This window comes from Sander lucioperca, chromosome 15, assembly GCF_008315115.2.
Source record: "Sander lucioperca isolate FBNREF2018 chromosome 15, SLUC_FBN_1.2, whole genome shotgun sequence".
NCBI classification, from domain to species: domain Eukaryota; kingdom Metazoa; phylum Chordata; class Actinopteri; order Perciformes; family Percidae; genus Sander; species Sander lucioperca.
Window position 1 is genome coordinate 7208973 of NC_050187.1, and position 14018 is coordinate 7222990.

Here is a 14018-nt window from a genome sequence, read left to right on the forward strand (position 1 = left end):
TCGCTACCGTAGTCGTTCTGTGATCACGAAATAAGCTTCCCATTGAAATACATTACTTTACAATTCGTGCTCACCACACGAAAATAACGACATTAACGTGTTCAGTACACGAATCAATAGATTCAATAACGTGACCATTTCACGAACTGCCATGAGACTGGGCTGGGTGATAAATTGGTGGTAGTGGTGTTACATGGTAGTGAAAAGAAACGTTAAATGTCAAAAAAGCTCTAAAATCATCATCAAAAAGTGCCAAAAGTGTTTACAAAAAAATGACTAAAACGATGATGATGATGATTTTCAGTTTGCAGTTGTCAAACGGCAAGTGCACGGTTGAATGGAAGACAACGTAAGGGTTAAAAGGGGACGTTCAGCCGTTTAAAAAAGAGGCTCCAAATGGCCAGACAGATGGAGGTACAGTCACACACCCATAGATAAATAGTTAGTCAGGGCTCCGGTCCAAACTGGGGCCCCAGTGAATGGAGACGTAGGACGGGTGTGTGTCATCTAACATTCCTCCATAGACGATTAACTGGTTTGGCTTCCTGCCGTTGCTCCTTGAGCCAGCTGGTGTGCAAAAATCATTTCAAAGGTGAATCCAAAACCCCCAAAAAGAACAACATGTCACATTCCTTAAACGCACCACGCCGACAGCAGGAATGTCACGGCTTTCTTCCTCTGGAAACCGCACTGTGAGTTCTTTGTGTTCTTAACAGAAAAGACATTAAATATCAATACATCCTCGCCACATTAGTGCACGTTTCGGCACCGCAGCGCCAGTGAACATTGTGAAACAGAAGTAGTTAAGTTCAGGCAGTTCAAAGACTCAGTTAGGGTCAGTACAACATCAGAAATGGGCTTAAAATGAGTCACGTAAAACTCAATTCATTGACCTTTAGTTTTAAATGGGACAAAAGATCAGAGCCTAAAAAGATCAGAAATGTACAGTGGAAAGTAACTAAGAAAAATTGTCTCAAGTACTTGTTTTTGTGGTACTTGAGTATAATGTTTAAAAAGAATTGTGATAAGGTAATTATATAATAATTGTTACGTGCCTACTGTACCTGTATTTTAATTTCAATACAATTTTGAATGCAAGAATTTTACATGAAACAAAGTATTTCTACAATAGAAAAAACATTTTATTTCTATGATTTCTATATTGTATTACTTTTTGTATTCATAAAAGATCTGACAACTTCCTCCCCTTCTGCTAAAAATCTGAAAACTCTTTCACAGCAATACCCTGTCACCCTTTAAAAACTATATCCTAAATGAGCGTTGTAGCGTCTGAAGTTCTGAACATCTTTTATAAATGTAATCATATCTCAATCTCTCACCACATTTGGGGTAAGCCACCAGCATGACGTCGTCCTCTCTGGCCTCGATGTTCTGCAGAGCCTGGAGATTTTCCTCGGGGCACATGAGGCGCGGGTACAACACCCCGTTGTACCTGTACAGCTTGTCCTCTTCCTTCATGTCCTTTGCCATCTGCATCTTGGACTGCGCCTTGGAGACGGTGGCGTTGCTGTTCATCCTGATTCAGCACAGTGTGAAGCTTCACAGATCACAAACTCAGAGGCAATGATCAGGAAGCAACTGAACCAGGAATGTTTAAATAGTGTAGCAGGCTAGCAGCAGTGAGAAAGAAGAGAGAGAGAGAGAGAGAGAGAGAAAGAGGGAGAGAGAACGGGTGTGTGTGTGAGTTGTAAAAGGAGGAGGAGGCACCAGGCACCTCCTCCTTTTACTACACATAGTGTGTGTGTGTGTGTGTGTGTGTGTGTGTGTGTGTGTGTGTGTGTGTGTGTGTGTGTGTGTGTGTGTGTCTGTGTGCGTGTGTGTGTGTGTGTGTGTGTCTGTGTGCGTGTGTGTGTGCATGCGTGTGTGCGTGTGTGTGTCTGTGTGTGTGTGTGTGTCTGTAGTGTGTGTGTGTGTGTGTGTGTGTGTGTGTGTCTGTGTGTGTGTGTGTGTGTGTGTGTCTGTGTGTGTGTGTGTGTGTGCGTGCGTGCATTTGTGCGTGTGTGCGTGTGTGTCTGTGTGCGTGTGTGTGTGTGTGTGTGCGGGCGCGTGTGTGGAGAAGCCTGTGAAATGTTCACCAGATGCTGACAGACGTTAACAGCAGCAGGAGTTGGCAACTAGCCCACCGCCCCCGAAATCCATTAAGAAGACAAAAAAAAATGTCATGTCAGCCTAGAAGCAGAGAGAGGGGAGAAACCCCGAGAGATCCCACTTCCTCAGTTGATTGCGGGGGGGGTGTAATAGAGACAAAAATCAACTGAAAGTTGATCTTTGTTCCTCAGTTTCTTCAGCGTGTGTTCCTTTAAGAGTGGACTCTTGTTTTACATGCAAACTTACACCTTTAAAGGGTACTCCAGGGTGGTGGTACTGTATCCATATATTTGGATAATACTTGCAAGAAATCGGTTATGAAAAGATAAAAACAGAAACAACAGAGGCCAAAGTATCCTGACTGGATCCTACATTACCCGGGATGGAATTTAAAGAGTAACTTCATTTTTTTCCCATGTTTTTGTGTCCAAGTGACTGATGGGAACAACAATCAACAATGAAATTTGTCCTCAAAGGTTTTGGGTTAGCAAAAGGGTTTTAATGAATGCTCAGTTGTACAGAAGATCTTGCAAAAGGGGAGGTGGTAGTCCAATGGTCAGAGGAGTGGAGGTAGGCGAGGTGGGCATGGAGTACAGGGCTGGTGGCGTGGCAGGTAGCGTAGGTGACGTAGGTGACGCCGACTCCAAATGACCGCGCACAGAGAGAAAAGGGTATCCACAACAACAAAAGGTTCTAGGAGTTTTGGCCAAGAGTATGTTACCACGTGAGACTTGGTTCGTCTTTCCACTGTTCCAACAATCACCACTCTGGTTTACATGTGGAAAGTACAAGAAAGAAGAAACAAAGAAGGTGACAAGACATCTGGCCGGAAAGAAGGACACCCGGCGAAATTTCCCGGCATAGCAATCCCGGAATATAACGTCATGTTTCCCAAAAAGTCCAAGATGGCATCCTCAAATGTCTTGTTTTGTCCACAACTCAAAGATATTTAGTTTACTGTCTCAGAGGAGTGAAGAAACTAGAACATATTCACCGCATGTATAAGAACGCGGCTGGCTGTGCCTGGCTGAGGTCGGGGAAGATGGGTGTACGTTCAAACACAGGACTTTCAAGCCAGAGAACGGAGTTCATTTCCCCAAGAGTTTCACCCAGGAAATGTGTGTTCCTTAGGAGTGTTTTAATCCAAACTTGCTTTGTACCCAGCTCAAAGTCACCCATTTATGGCTGAACACATCTGCTAACTGCCGCTGATTCGACCGAGCTGTGACGGAGGTCCGTAGCCTGCATCGCGAAGCTCTGTAGCGGCTTAAACAACTAGCAACTGCCACTCGGCGTCATGGACTTCGTAGCCAGCCGGCGTCACATGATCAGCCGGCGGTCTCCTAATTTCGTAGGATATCATACGTTTTGGTGTGCATACATTTTCGTACGATATCACACGGACCCGTTCTTGAGAATGTGTTGAATGCAGACATGTCCCAGAACGTCCCTAGATAGTTGGAGGTCTCAATGTTGAACCCAAAGTTACGCCCTTGAACTCATCAATTAATCTTTGCAGCTCTATTCTCGCCAATTCGTATGCCATTATTGGCGTGTTATCAAGACGCATACTCATTTTTTAGCATGTTTATCATCACTGTTTGGCCTCCATTGACTTACATTACCTTGAGATTGCGTGTGAATTTACGCCGTAGCGAGTAGTATGAAAGGGCGAAAATCCACATAGGGAGGTTGGTTGGGGGGGAGGATGGGTCAAACACAGGACTGTCACCCAGGAGACCGGGGATCGTGTCCTGCGTGTCACGTTTCCTTTCCACGTTTGTTCTTTTCCTAAACCCAACCCGCGTGTGACGTTTCCTAAACCCAACCGTTGCCTTGCGATAACACGCCACGTGGCTTTAGAAAGTGGCGTGTATGTTTACGCTGTGACATTGCAGGCCGCTGTCTGCTGTACACAGCGTAGACATACACGCAGATAGCTCAAAATGCGTACAGATAACACGCCACTTGGCTTTAGGAAAGTGGCGTGTATGTGTATGCGAAGTCTTGATGTCATATTGCTGAAAGAACTTAAGAAACTTGTGCCTGATATCAGATAAATTTTTTTGGAACCATATTTCATTAAAAAAATGACTCCAAACGATGAACCGATTATCAAAATACTTGGCGATTATTTCAACAATTGACAACTAATCGATTAATCTTTGCAGCTCTAGACTATCTAGTATCTATTCACGTCTCCGTTTGCAGCCCGAAAGTACAGATTATGCATATTATTATCTAAAAAATCTATATAAAAAGATTCCTCGAGGAGCCAGATGTTCTGTCCAGTAATTATCGGCAGTATATTCGTACATGCTCATGTTACGCATGTTGTATTTATGAGGGTATTCAAATGTTGACAGGAAACAGATGCAGCGTTTAAACACAGCTGCATGCCAGATGGAGAAAACACTGCAGTCTGCACCACTTCCTCCGCAAAACCAAGTCATCTGTCTGTATTATCTGTATTATTAACTTTCTAATCTGTCTCTTCTTCTGTCCCTTGTACACAAGATTCCACTTTTATGATCTTGCTTCTTTATACTTGTACCCAGTGGTATAGTCTAAGGTGTTGTAGTGTAGCTTGGGTAAACCCTGACGAACGAATTTGAGATTTGCTCTGCAAGTCAGTCTGGCGAAGAGCCCATTCAAGCCCATTTCCAATGTCCCCGAAATCGAGGCACCAATCACAACCGCTGAGGCGGGCTCTACACCAATCACAACCGTTGAGGCGGGCTCTACACCAATCACAACCGTTGAGGTGGGCTCTACACCAATCACAACCGCTGAGGCGGGCTTTACACCAATCACAACCGCTGAGGCGGGCTCTACACCAATCACAACCATTGAGGCGGGCTTTACACCAATCACAACCGTTGAGGCGGGCTCTACACCAATTACAACCGCTGAGGCGGGCTCTACACCAATCACAACCGCTGAGGCGGGCTCTACACCAATCACAACCGTTGAGGCGGGCTCTACACCAATCACAACCGTTGAGGCGGGCTTTACGCGACGACGATAGCGCAGCGACGGCGAGCAGCTTTTTGTTTACATTCAACATGACGGCTACCGAAGAGCAGTGTCACCCGGATCGTTGGTCTGATTGGTTGAAGGACTATCCAATGGCGCCCAGAGGCATTTGAGCGGCGTCCGTTGGTGACGCCCCTTTGGAAATGAACTGTCAATGAACCTTCCCCAGACCCACTCTCAGTTACAACTGAGAAGGGTCTGGTGTCAACCAGGCTAGTTGTTGTACCACATTTTGTATATATTTTTTTTTTCCAAGGCTCAGAATGGCCCTTTTCGGGGGGGGGCATATCAAAGAACGTGATTCACAGTTGTATTTTTGTTTTTCGAATTGTAGACTTTGTGCAACTTTTGTCGGCCACAGAGGTTGGTTTGGGAGATTAAAGTCCGTGCTGATGCTTTTTTCTAAATTTTTTTGGGCATTTTGTTTCGACGTTTTGGTTTCTTTTTTTTTCTTTGTGACACTCCGATGTTTTTGGTGCATTTATTGGGAAAGAAAATTCTAATGTTCAGTATTTAAAGGTCCCATGGCATGAAAATTTCACTTTATGAGGTTTTTTAAAATTAATATGAGTTCCCCCAGCCTGCCTATGGTCCCCCAGTGACTAGAAATGGTGATAGGTGTAAACCGAGCCCTGGGTATCCTGCTCTGTCTTTGAGAAAATGAAAGCTCAGATGGGCCGATCTGGAATCTTCCCTTTATGACGTCATAAGGGGAAAGGTTACCTCCCCTTTCTCTGCTTTACCGGCCAGAGAATTTGGCCCACCCATGAGAAAGAGAGAGACATCATGGCTTTCAAACAAGCGAAGCATGGCAGTTGGTCAAGGCCACACCCCCACCCTCCACCTTGCCCCCCCCCTCTCTCCTCCTCAATAGCATTTAAAGCTACAGACACAGAAATGGCACATCCTAAGGAAAGCTCATTGTGGGACTGGCTCTAGTGGCTGTAATTCTGCACCAAGGCTGAATTTCAGGAAAGAGACTTCAGATACAGTATTAGGGGACCACTAAGGTCTATATAAAAGAGACTTCAGATACAGTATTAGGGGACCACTAAGGTCTATATAAAAGAGACTTCAGATACAGTATTAGGGGACCACTAAGGTCTATATAAAAGAGACTTCAGATACAGTATTAGGGGACCACTAAGGTCTATATAAAAGAGACTTCAGATACAGTATTAGGGGACCACTAAGGCCTATATAAAAGAGACTTCAGATACAGTACTAGGGGACCACTAAGGTCTATATAAAGAGACTTCAGATACAGTATTAGAGGACCACTAAGGTCTATATAAAAGAGACTTCAGATACAGTATTAGGGGACCACTAAGGCCTATATAAAAGAGACTTCAGATACAGTACTAGGGGACCACTAAGGTCTATATAAAAGAGACTTCAGATACAGTATTAGGGGACCACTAAGGTCTATATAAAAGAGACTTCAGATACAGTATTAGGGGACCACTAAGGCCTATATAAAAGAGACTTCAGATACAGTATTAGGGGACCACTAAGGCCTATTTAAAAGCATCCAAAAAGTAGCATGTCATGGGACTTTTAAACTGTAGCCACACACATCATTTCCCTTTTTTTTTTATCAAGGGGCAAAGTCCGGGGTAATGAGCTGCCAGAACTTTTTCTGTTATTTTACAGATTTACTTCTACAGCTAAATAAAGTCTTTAAAAAGCCTCTTGGATCAGCTGGAATATACTGTCACAAAGCTGAAAACATGTTTTTTCTGACACCATATGTGTTTTAAAAGAGCTACGTAGTTCTATTTTTCCTCTGTTTCCACCACTCTTTGTCCTCAGATGTTGCTCTTTCCTCTCTTTCTCCCAAACCGTTCCCCGCTCTCTTTCCTTTACCCTCTCTCTCTCTACACTTCAGTATTGGTCGCCAGGGGCCCAAGTCAGCTCGGGGGGCCTCTCGGTGTCAGTTGACAAATTGTTGCAAACAAAAATCTCCTTTCACCGCCGTACAAATGAGCAACTACATATTCCACTCACACACACAACACACACGGTTCTATAGGACCCCGGACATTATACATCTTCCCACTTGAATCTGTCACGCTTCCTCTTCTTTCTCTTGTACTTTACATACTTTTTGAAACCCTGACTGTCTGAAGAGTAGCAATGCTCACGGCACACATCTACATGTAAAATGTAATCAGCAACTATTTTGATCGATATCGATTGAGTTGTGGCTATAACAAGACATTTGAGGACGTTTTTCTGACATTTTATAGACCAAACAACTAAGACCTAACTAATTATAAGTACACAGTCAGGCAGTAGTATACAGTTAGTTGCATATTAAGTGCTTTGGGGTCCCTCTGTGAGTTATTTTGGAGTACAATGGTTCTGGAGAAAGCTTCAAGCAGCAATACAGGATGCCAAGCAATCAGCCCATTCCAAACAGGCATTGTCCGATGAAATTAGGCGACCGTTGACTATTGAGATCCGTGAGCTTTTGCTCGTATTAGAGGCAGTTGGAAGTTGAGTTTACCCACCAACAGTGTTGGGAGTAACGCGTTACAAAGGTAACGCAATTACAGTAATGTATTCCTTTTTGCTGTAACGCAGTAATATAATGCATTACTAATTACATCTCTGTAACATTATACCCGTTACAATCTCAGTAACGTGAGTTACAACGCATTTTAACGCAACATTTAGTGGTGTTTTGTTCTTTTAAGAATTCACCAACACCGCCAAACATTTCTTGACAGGTAAAAAAAAGCTGTGAGTATTATTTCCTGTTGCTGTATTCGGTGGTTGAGATGACTACAGAGACAGATACATTTGCGAGATGGACATTATTTTCAGGAGTTATTACGCTGCATTGAAGCGAGCTGTTGTTGGTCAGAGCCAGAACCAGAGACGGTACGGACAACATCTGTGTCCCAATAGGTCAATATGTCAATATGTCAGCACGGACAGCAGTGTGTCCAGATTAGGCTTGCTACACGTAAATACCATTGCATTTTATCAGCCGTGGAAACTAACTATGCCGTACTTCAATACAACTGTATGGTACTTTTAATTGAGTATTTTCATTTTCTCCTACTTGCCTATTGTACATTTTACTTCTCTATTTGTATAGCTTTAGTTACTTTGCATATTCATATTAATTATACAAAATATTAATAATCTATGATGTATTACAGTTTTTCTCAACTGCTTAAACACATTTGCTCACTCTGACATCACATTTTCAAAACAGTTAACACACAGGATAAAACTGAAGCTCAATGGCCAAAATGACTCATTTTGTTAGCAAAATGCTCTAACACTCACAAAACATTAAAAGCATGCAACATAAGCAAATATTTCCATCAAACACCACAACTTGTGGTCAAATTAATTTATTCTTTCAATCAATCATTACACAATGGACAACAAAATACAAAATACAGCCATCAATACGAAATATGACACTTTACAAACTCAAATGGATACTGAAGCTACCAAAGGAAACACCTTTAGAAAAGATATATTTTATCTTTCACATTTAGTCCATTCGTTCTTGACGATTATGCCACAGGTTCTCATCAACATCGCATTGAATGTTTTCCCTTGCAATGCACCGAGGGAAATACCTCCTTGCGTGGCGCATCCATCCCTGGCAGTCCTCTGCACCTATTGCCAGGCAACCAGCATTCATTGCCTCCAGGAGGGGCATCTGCTCATATGGCCGGTGATCATACACCTTCCACCTCCAAGCAGAGAAGAACTCCTCGATTGGGTTCAGAAAAGGGGAGTATGCAGGAAGGAAGTGCATCATAATACGAGGCTGTGCTGCAAACCATTCGTTCACAAGGCGAGAGTGATGGAAAGCCACATTGTCCCAAATTATGACATACAGAGTCATGCCAGGCCTCAACAGCCCTCTCTCTTCGGGTGGAATCAGTATTTCTTTCAATGAATCAAGAAATGTGATGAGGCGTTCTGTATTGTATGGGCCAATGGTTGGTATGTTGGTATGTGGCAAAGGACCCCATCATTGGAGATGGCAGCACACATGGTGAGATTGGCACCCCTCTGACCTGGCACTGTGACAGCGGCCCTCTGCCCAATGATGTTCCTCCCGCGTCTCCTCACTTTACAGAGGTTGAAGCCGGCTTCATCCACAAAAATTAATTTGTGATGTGCCCCCTCAGCTTCAAGCTCCATTATTCTCTAAGAAAAAGAACAAATTCATAAAGCAAATTACAGTATTCCAGTTGCATGTAACTATGGTAAACAAGGTATTACAATAACAAAATCTGTACCTGCACATACTGGAATCGTGCCTCCTTTACGATGTCAGAGTTTCTTTGAAATGGACCTCGGTACAGCTGCTTCATTCTGACATGGTGGCGTTTAAGGACTCGATCTATAGTTGCCAAACTCACTGTTTATATTTCTAAATGCTCCCTGATCTGCAATTACTGCTGCCTGGATTTCACGCAGTCTGATTGCATTGTTTGCCACTACCATATCTACCATATCTACAATGGCAGACTCCTGTTCAATACTAAATATCTTTCCTCTGCCACCAGTGTGTGGTAATGTGTGGATCCTATAAAGTAAAAGCAAAAAGCATGTCAAAATTGACATTACTGTATGACAGTCACATAAATGGGATTGATAAAACATCTGCATTACTGTAGACACAGTTTGCTCTGCTAACAGGGCAATACAGTAAAGCTGAAATACACAGTGGTATACATTACAGTAACACTGTGAATTACCTGTTCTCATTCCGAAAAAGCCTGACAATAGATGCCACAGTGCTCCGAGTCAGAATGGGCTGGACCCTTTGTCCAGCCTCTCTAAAGGACAAGCCATGATTGATGACATGGTCAATAATTGTTGCCCGAATTTCATTTGAAACTTGAGCTCGATTTTGTCCTCTTGCTGCTGCAGTTCCTCCTCTGGCCCCTCTGCCATGGCCTCCACCACGCATACGGGCTCCTCTTCCTCTGGCCCCTCTGCCATGGCCTCCACCACGCATACGGGCTCCTCTTCCTCTGGCCCCTCTGCCATGGCCTCCACCACGCATACGGGCTCCTCTTCCTCTGGCCCCTCTATCATGGCCTCTTACTCTATGGCCTCTTTGATCCATGCTTGCAAATAGCAACACAGAGGTGGCATCTTTTATAGATGGATGAGGACTGATTGCTGATTGAAGAGTTGTGCAAATGAGTTTCACACAGGTGCATAGAGTTTTCTAATTATGCAAGTACTTTCTATCAGCTGTGAATAGATGTTTTCCTTTTGTTCACCACAGTGAATCCAATAGAGTTCGGGGTCTTTCAATGAGATCTGTGGTAACTGTTTTGACAAAGGGTGTGAAAAATGTGTGTAACAAATGAAAAAGTGTTAAAACATTTGCAAGAGAAGACTTCTGCTGTGCTAATAATGTGATGATGAAGATAAAGCGGATCCCAGTTTCATTTAGTGTGTCTTAGCAAATGAGAAAAACTGTAAAGTGGATAAAGAGGAGACTTTATTGATCCGGTGGTGAAATTCACAAGCTACGTTATTTTGGTGAAAGTTACTCAAAAGTAATGGAAAAGTGGTGTAAAGCATTACAATTCAGAGACAGTAATATTGTAATATAACTAATTACTCTTAAATGACAGTAACTAGTCATCTATAATGTATTACATTTTGGAAGTAACTTGCCCAGCACTGCCCACCAATAGGTGACTGGGTGCAGGGTACAGAGTAGAGCCCTGCACGGGACTGTTTTCTTCATCCCGCTCCCGCCCGCTCCCAGCGAATTTCTGACCATTACCGCCCGCACCCGCAACATGTGTGTTACACTCCCGCCCGCTCCCGCAATGTGTACGTCCACTCCCGCCCACACCCGCAAAACTCTGAGAATTTATGCCCGCACAATAATAGAGATGCATTGACGTTGTGTCTTCTCCCGTCCCGCATGAGAAAACACGTAATTTTATAGGTTAATAGGGAGAAGATGAAGGCAAAAAAGGCAGGTGCTTGCTGCTGTTAGACGGGGAGGAAGGAGCAGAAGGAGAGGGAGAGAGGGGGAGGAAGGAGCCGAGGATGAGGGAGAGAGGAGAGGGAGAGAGGGGGAGGAAGGAGCCGAGGATGAGGGAGAGAGGAGAGGGAGAGAGGGGGAGGAAGGAGCCGAGGATGAGGGTGGACGGAGCCTTGGCTCGGAGCTCCCCCGTCCTGGGAGGCTCAGACATGCTGGTGTCTGCTCATAGATGGCCTATACAGTATATACTCAGTCAGTATATATGTATATCTATGGTTTCTGCTGGCGTGGGGGGGTTCCAGGCTACATCCCGATCCCGCAGTGTTTTTTTTAGCCGCCCGCTCCCGCCCGCAGCAAAGTTAAAACCGCCCGCTCCTGCGAGATTTGCGTTGGGTCCCGGTGGGACCCGGTGGGACCCAATCCCAATGCAGCCCTCTAGTCCAGAGCACCACCAGATGTCCTTTCAGGGGTTTTGCCAGTGTAGCCAACAAAAAAATGTGAGTGTCATGTGGAGATGACAGCCAAGTTTAGACAGCAAAACGACCAGTAGAGTTGAAGAAAAAGATTGTGGTTTGGAGTACAACACTCCCAAGGAACAAACATGCGTTTCCAGGGTGAAAGTCTTTTGTTTTCCCCGGTGAACCGGAGTGAAAGCCCTGTGTTTTATGTCCCACCCATCCACCCCAACCACCTTCCTACGTAGTCGACAGCAAAAAAAATACGTGGAATACATACGAATTACAATGCAATAATTTCCATAGCTATATGTATGAATGGTCCGTGAGAAAAGCCTGAACAACTACCCGTCTATATCAGGCCAATAATCATGGTGAAAAAGACTGTTTGAGATTTTTCCACTGAGAACTTACACCCCAAATCATAACCCCATTCCACAACCTCATCAATCGCTCCTTGCACTTTCTTGATTGCATGCTCCACGTTCCTTCCTCTCTTCCACAGGGCCCCATCCTCCGCAAACAGTGACCTACCTATATTTTCTGGTACCTTTGAAAAGACATCATTGATCATAATGATAAAAGTAGCGGGCTTATCACATTGCCTTGAGGTGTGCCATTTCCAACCGTGTACTGATTTGACAAGTCTGATCTCTTACCGTACTTTCATTTTCCTTCCATAACAGAAAATCCTTTAGTTAAAAAACTCTCCAACTTGACTGACTTTGACTGATCTGTTCGTTTCTCTCTTCTCACTTCTTCCCATGTTACTAAAGCCCTTTTGTCCACATGAATCCTGCCACTTGATCTTTGTTGTAGCTCTCAAACCCCCGTTGCTCCTTTTCCATTAGTAGCATTGTTCTAGTGCATAATGGATCCTTCTTTCCACTCCTACTTTTTGGATTTAATTGTCACGTCTCATAACCTCACATCCACCATATGCCATATTATGCGCTCCTCCACAGTTACAGCATTTGGGTAGCACCCCTGTTTTTACACTTTTCATACTTGTGGTCATTTCGATAAGAAAACCTGGCAAGGATCCATCTAAACCCACTAGTTATAGACCAATAGCACTAGGGGTGTCCTGAATGCCAGCTTTTGTGCTTTGAAGCTTTGGCACTAATCAACAGCGAATATTCAAAGATTTGCTTGTGGCGGTCGTGGCGGGTGGGACTGATCAGGATTCAGGGCACGTTCAGACCAACAGAAACAGCGATCTGGCGATTCTCCGCAGGGTTGTGCGGCAGTGGGAATGTCATCTATACGGCCTATTTGTGTGACGTCCTGTTGTGTTCTTTTACCCCCCATGTAGCACAAGAAGACTTTATATTTCACAACCAAATATTCGCAAACAAATTAGTCTCCGATTTAGTCGAATATTAGGATCCAGCCCTAAATAATACATGATGTGGAGGGAAGGATTGTTAATTAAGCTGCACAAGATCATGTTTTTTGGGGGAGAGTTTTTAACTGGGTAAAGGGTTTTTTCTTTGGAAGCACAATCAAAGTAAAGATTGGATCAGAGTTGTCAAGTCAGTACAATGGCACACCTCATGGCAGCGTGATAAGACTTTTCATCATTATTATCAATGATGTCTTTTAAATGTACCAGAAGATGTATAGTGCAGGTAGGTCACTGTTTGCGGAGGATTGGGCCCTGTCAGGGCTTAATTTGAGCCGGAACACGCCGGAACATGTTCCGGCACCTCCGACGTTGGATCCGGAAACTTTTTTATTGGATCCTGTGTCACTATGAAAAATTAGTCGCCTAAATGAAAAAAATAAACTACTGTTTGTGTAGTGTTCAATGTTGTTATCTGTCTTGTTAGTCTTGATTCCCCATTGGAGTTCCACAAAAGTCTTGTGTTTGCATTTTCAATGCGTTTTGAGGTGAATTTTCAGGGTAAGACAGAGGGGGGAGAGGGACGGAGGGGGGAGAGGAGACGGAGGGGGGAGAGGGACGGAGGGAGGGGAGACAGGGAGGAGATGGACGGAGGGGGGAGAGGGACGGAGGGAGGAGAGGGACGGAGGGGGGAGAGGGACGGAGGGAGGGGAGACAGAGGAAGGAGAGGGACGGAGGGAGGGGATCGGCACTTCAACAGCGCGGCGCTGCACTTCAAGTGACACAAGCGCTTGTGCTGGTTGAGGATAAAAATGTCAAAAAGACAACAAAGTTTGTTTAACTTTTTCAAATACGCTGGCTAGTCGGATCCCAAACAAGCAAAAATCGTTTCTGCCGATCAAGAATGTGGAGACCACGGTGGGTTTTATGTTTTAATTGTCCGATGGATAGTTGCTGCTTGTGAAAACGATCATTGCAGTGTATTTTAAATTTTTTTTACATTTCTAACCGATGCAGTGCGCGTTCTGAAATAAAAATAAACGTTGCCCTGATGTACACACAGCGTTGTTTAGGGTTTTTT

General features: G+C 44.1%; 1 protein-coding gene across 1 annotated transcript in view; it reads right to left on the reverse strand.

Annotated features, from left to right (window-relative positions):
- Positions 1-14018, reverse strand: part of LOC116065575 (sulfotransferase 6B1-like) — a 50133-nt gene that overhangs the window by 23528 nt on the left and 12587 nt on the right. The window contains exon 4 of the mRNA XM_031321114.2: positions 1341-1558. Within this exon, the coding sequence (XP_031176974.1) occupies positions 1341-1536 (196 nt within the window). The 5' untranslated portion in view covers positions 1537-1558. The remainder of the gene's footprint in view (positions 1-1340; positions 1559-14018) is intronic.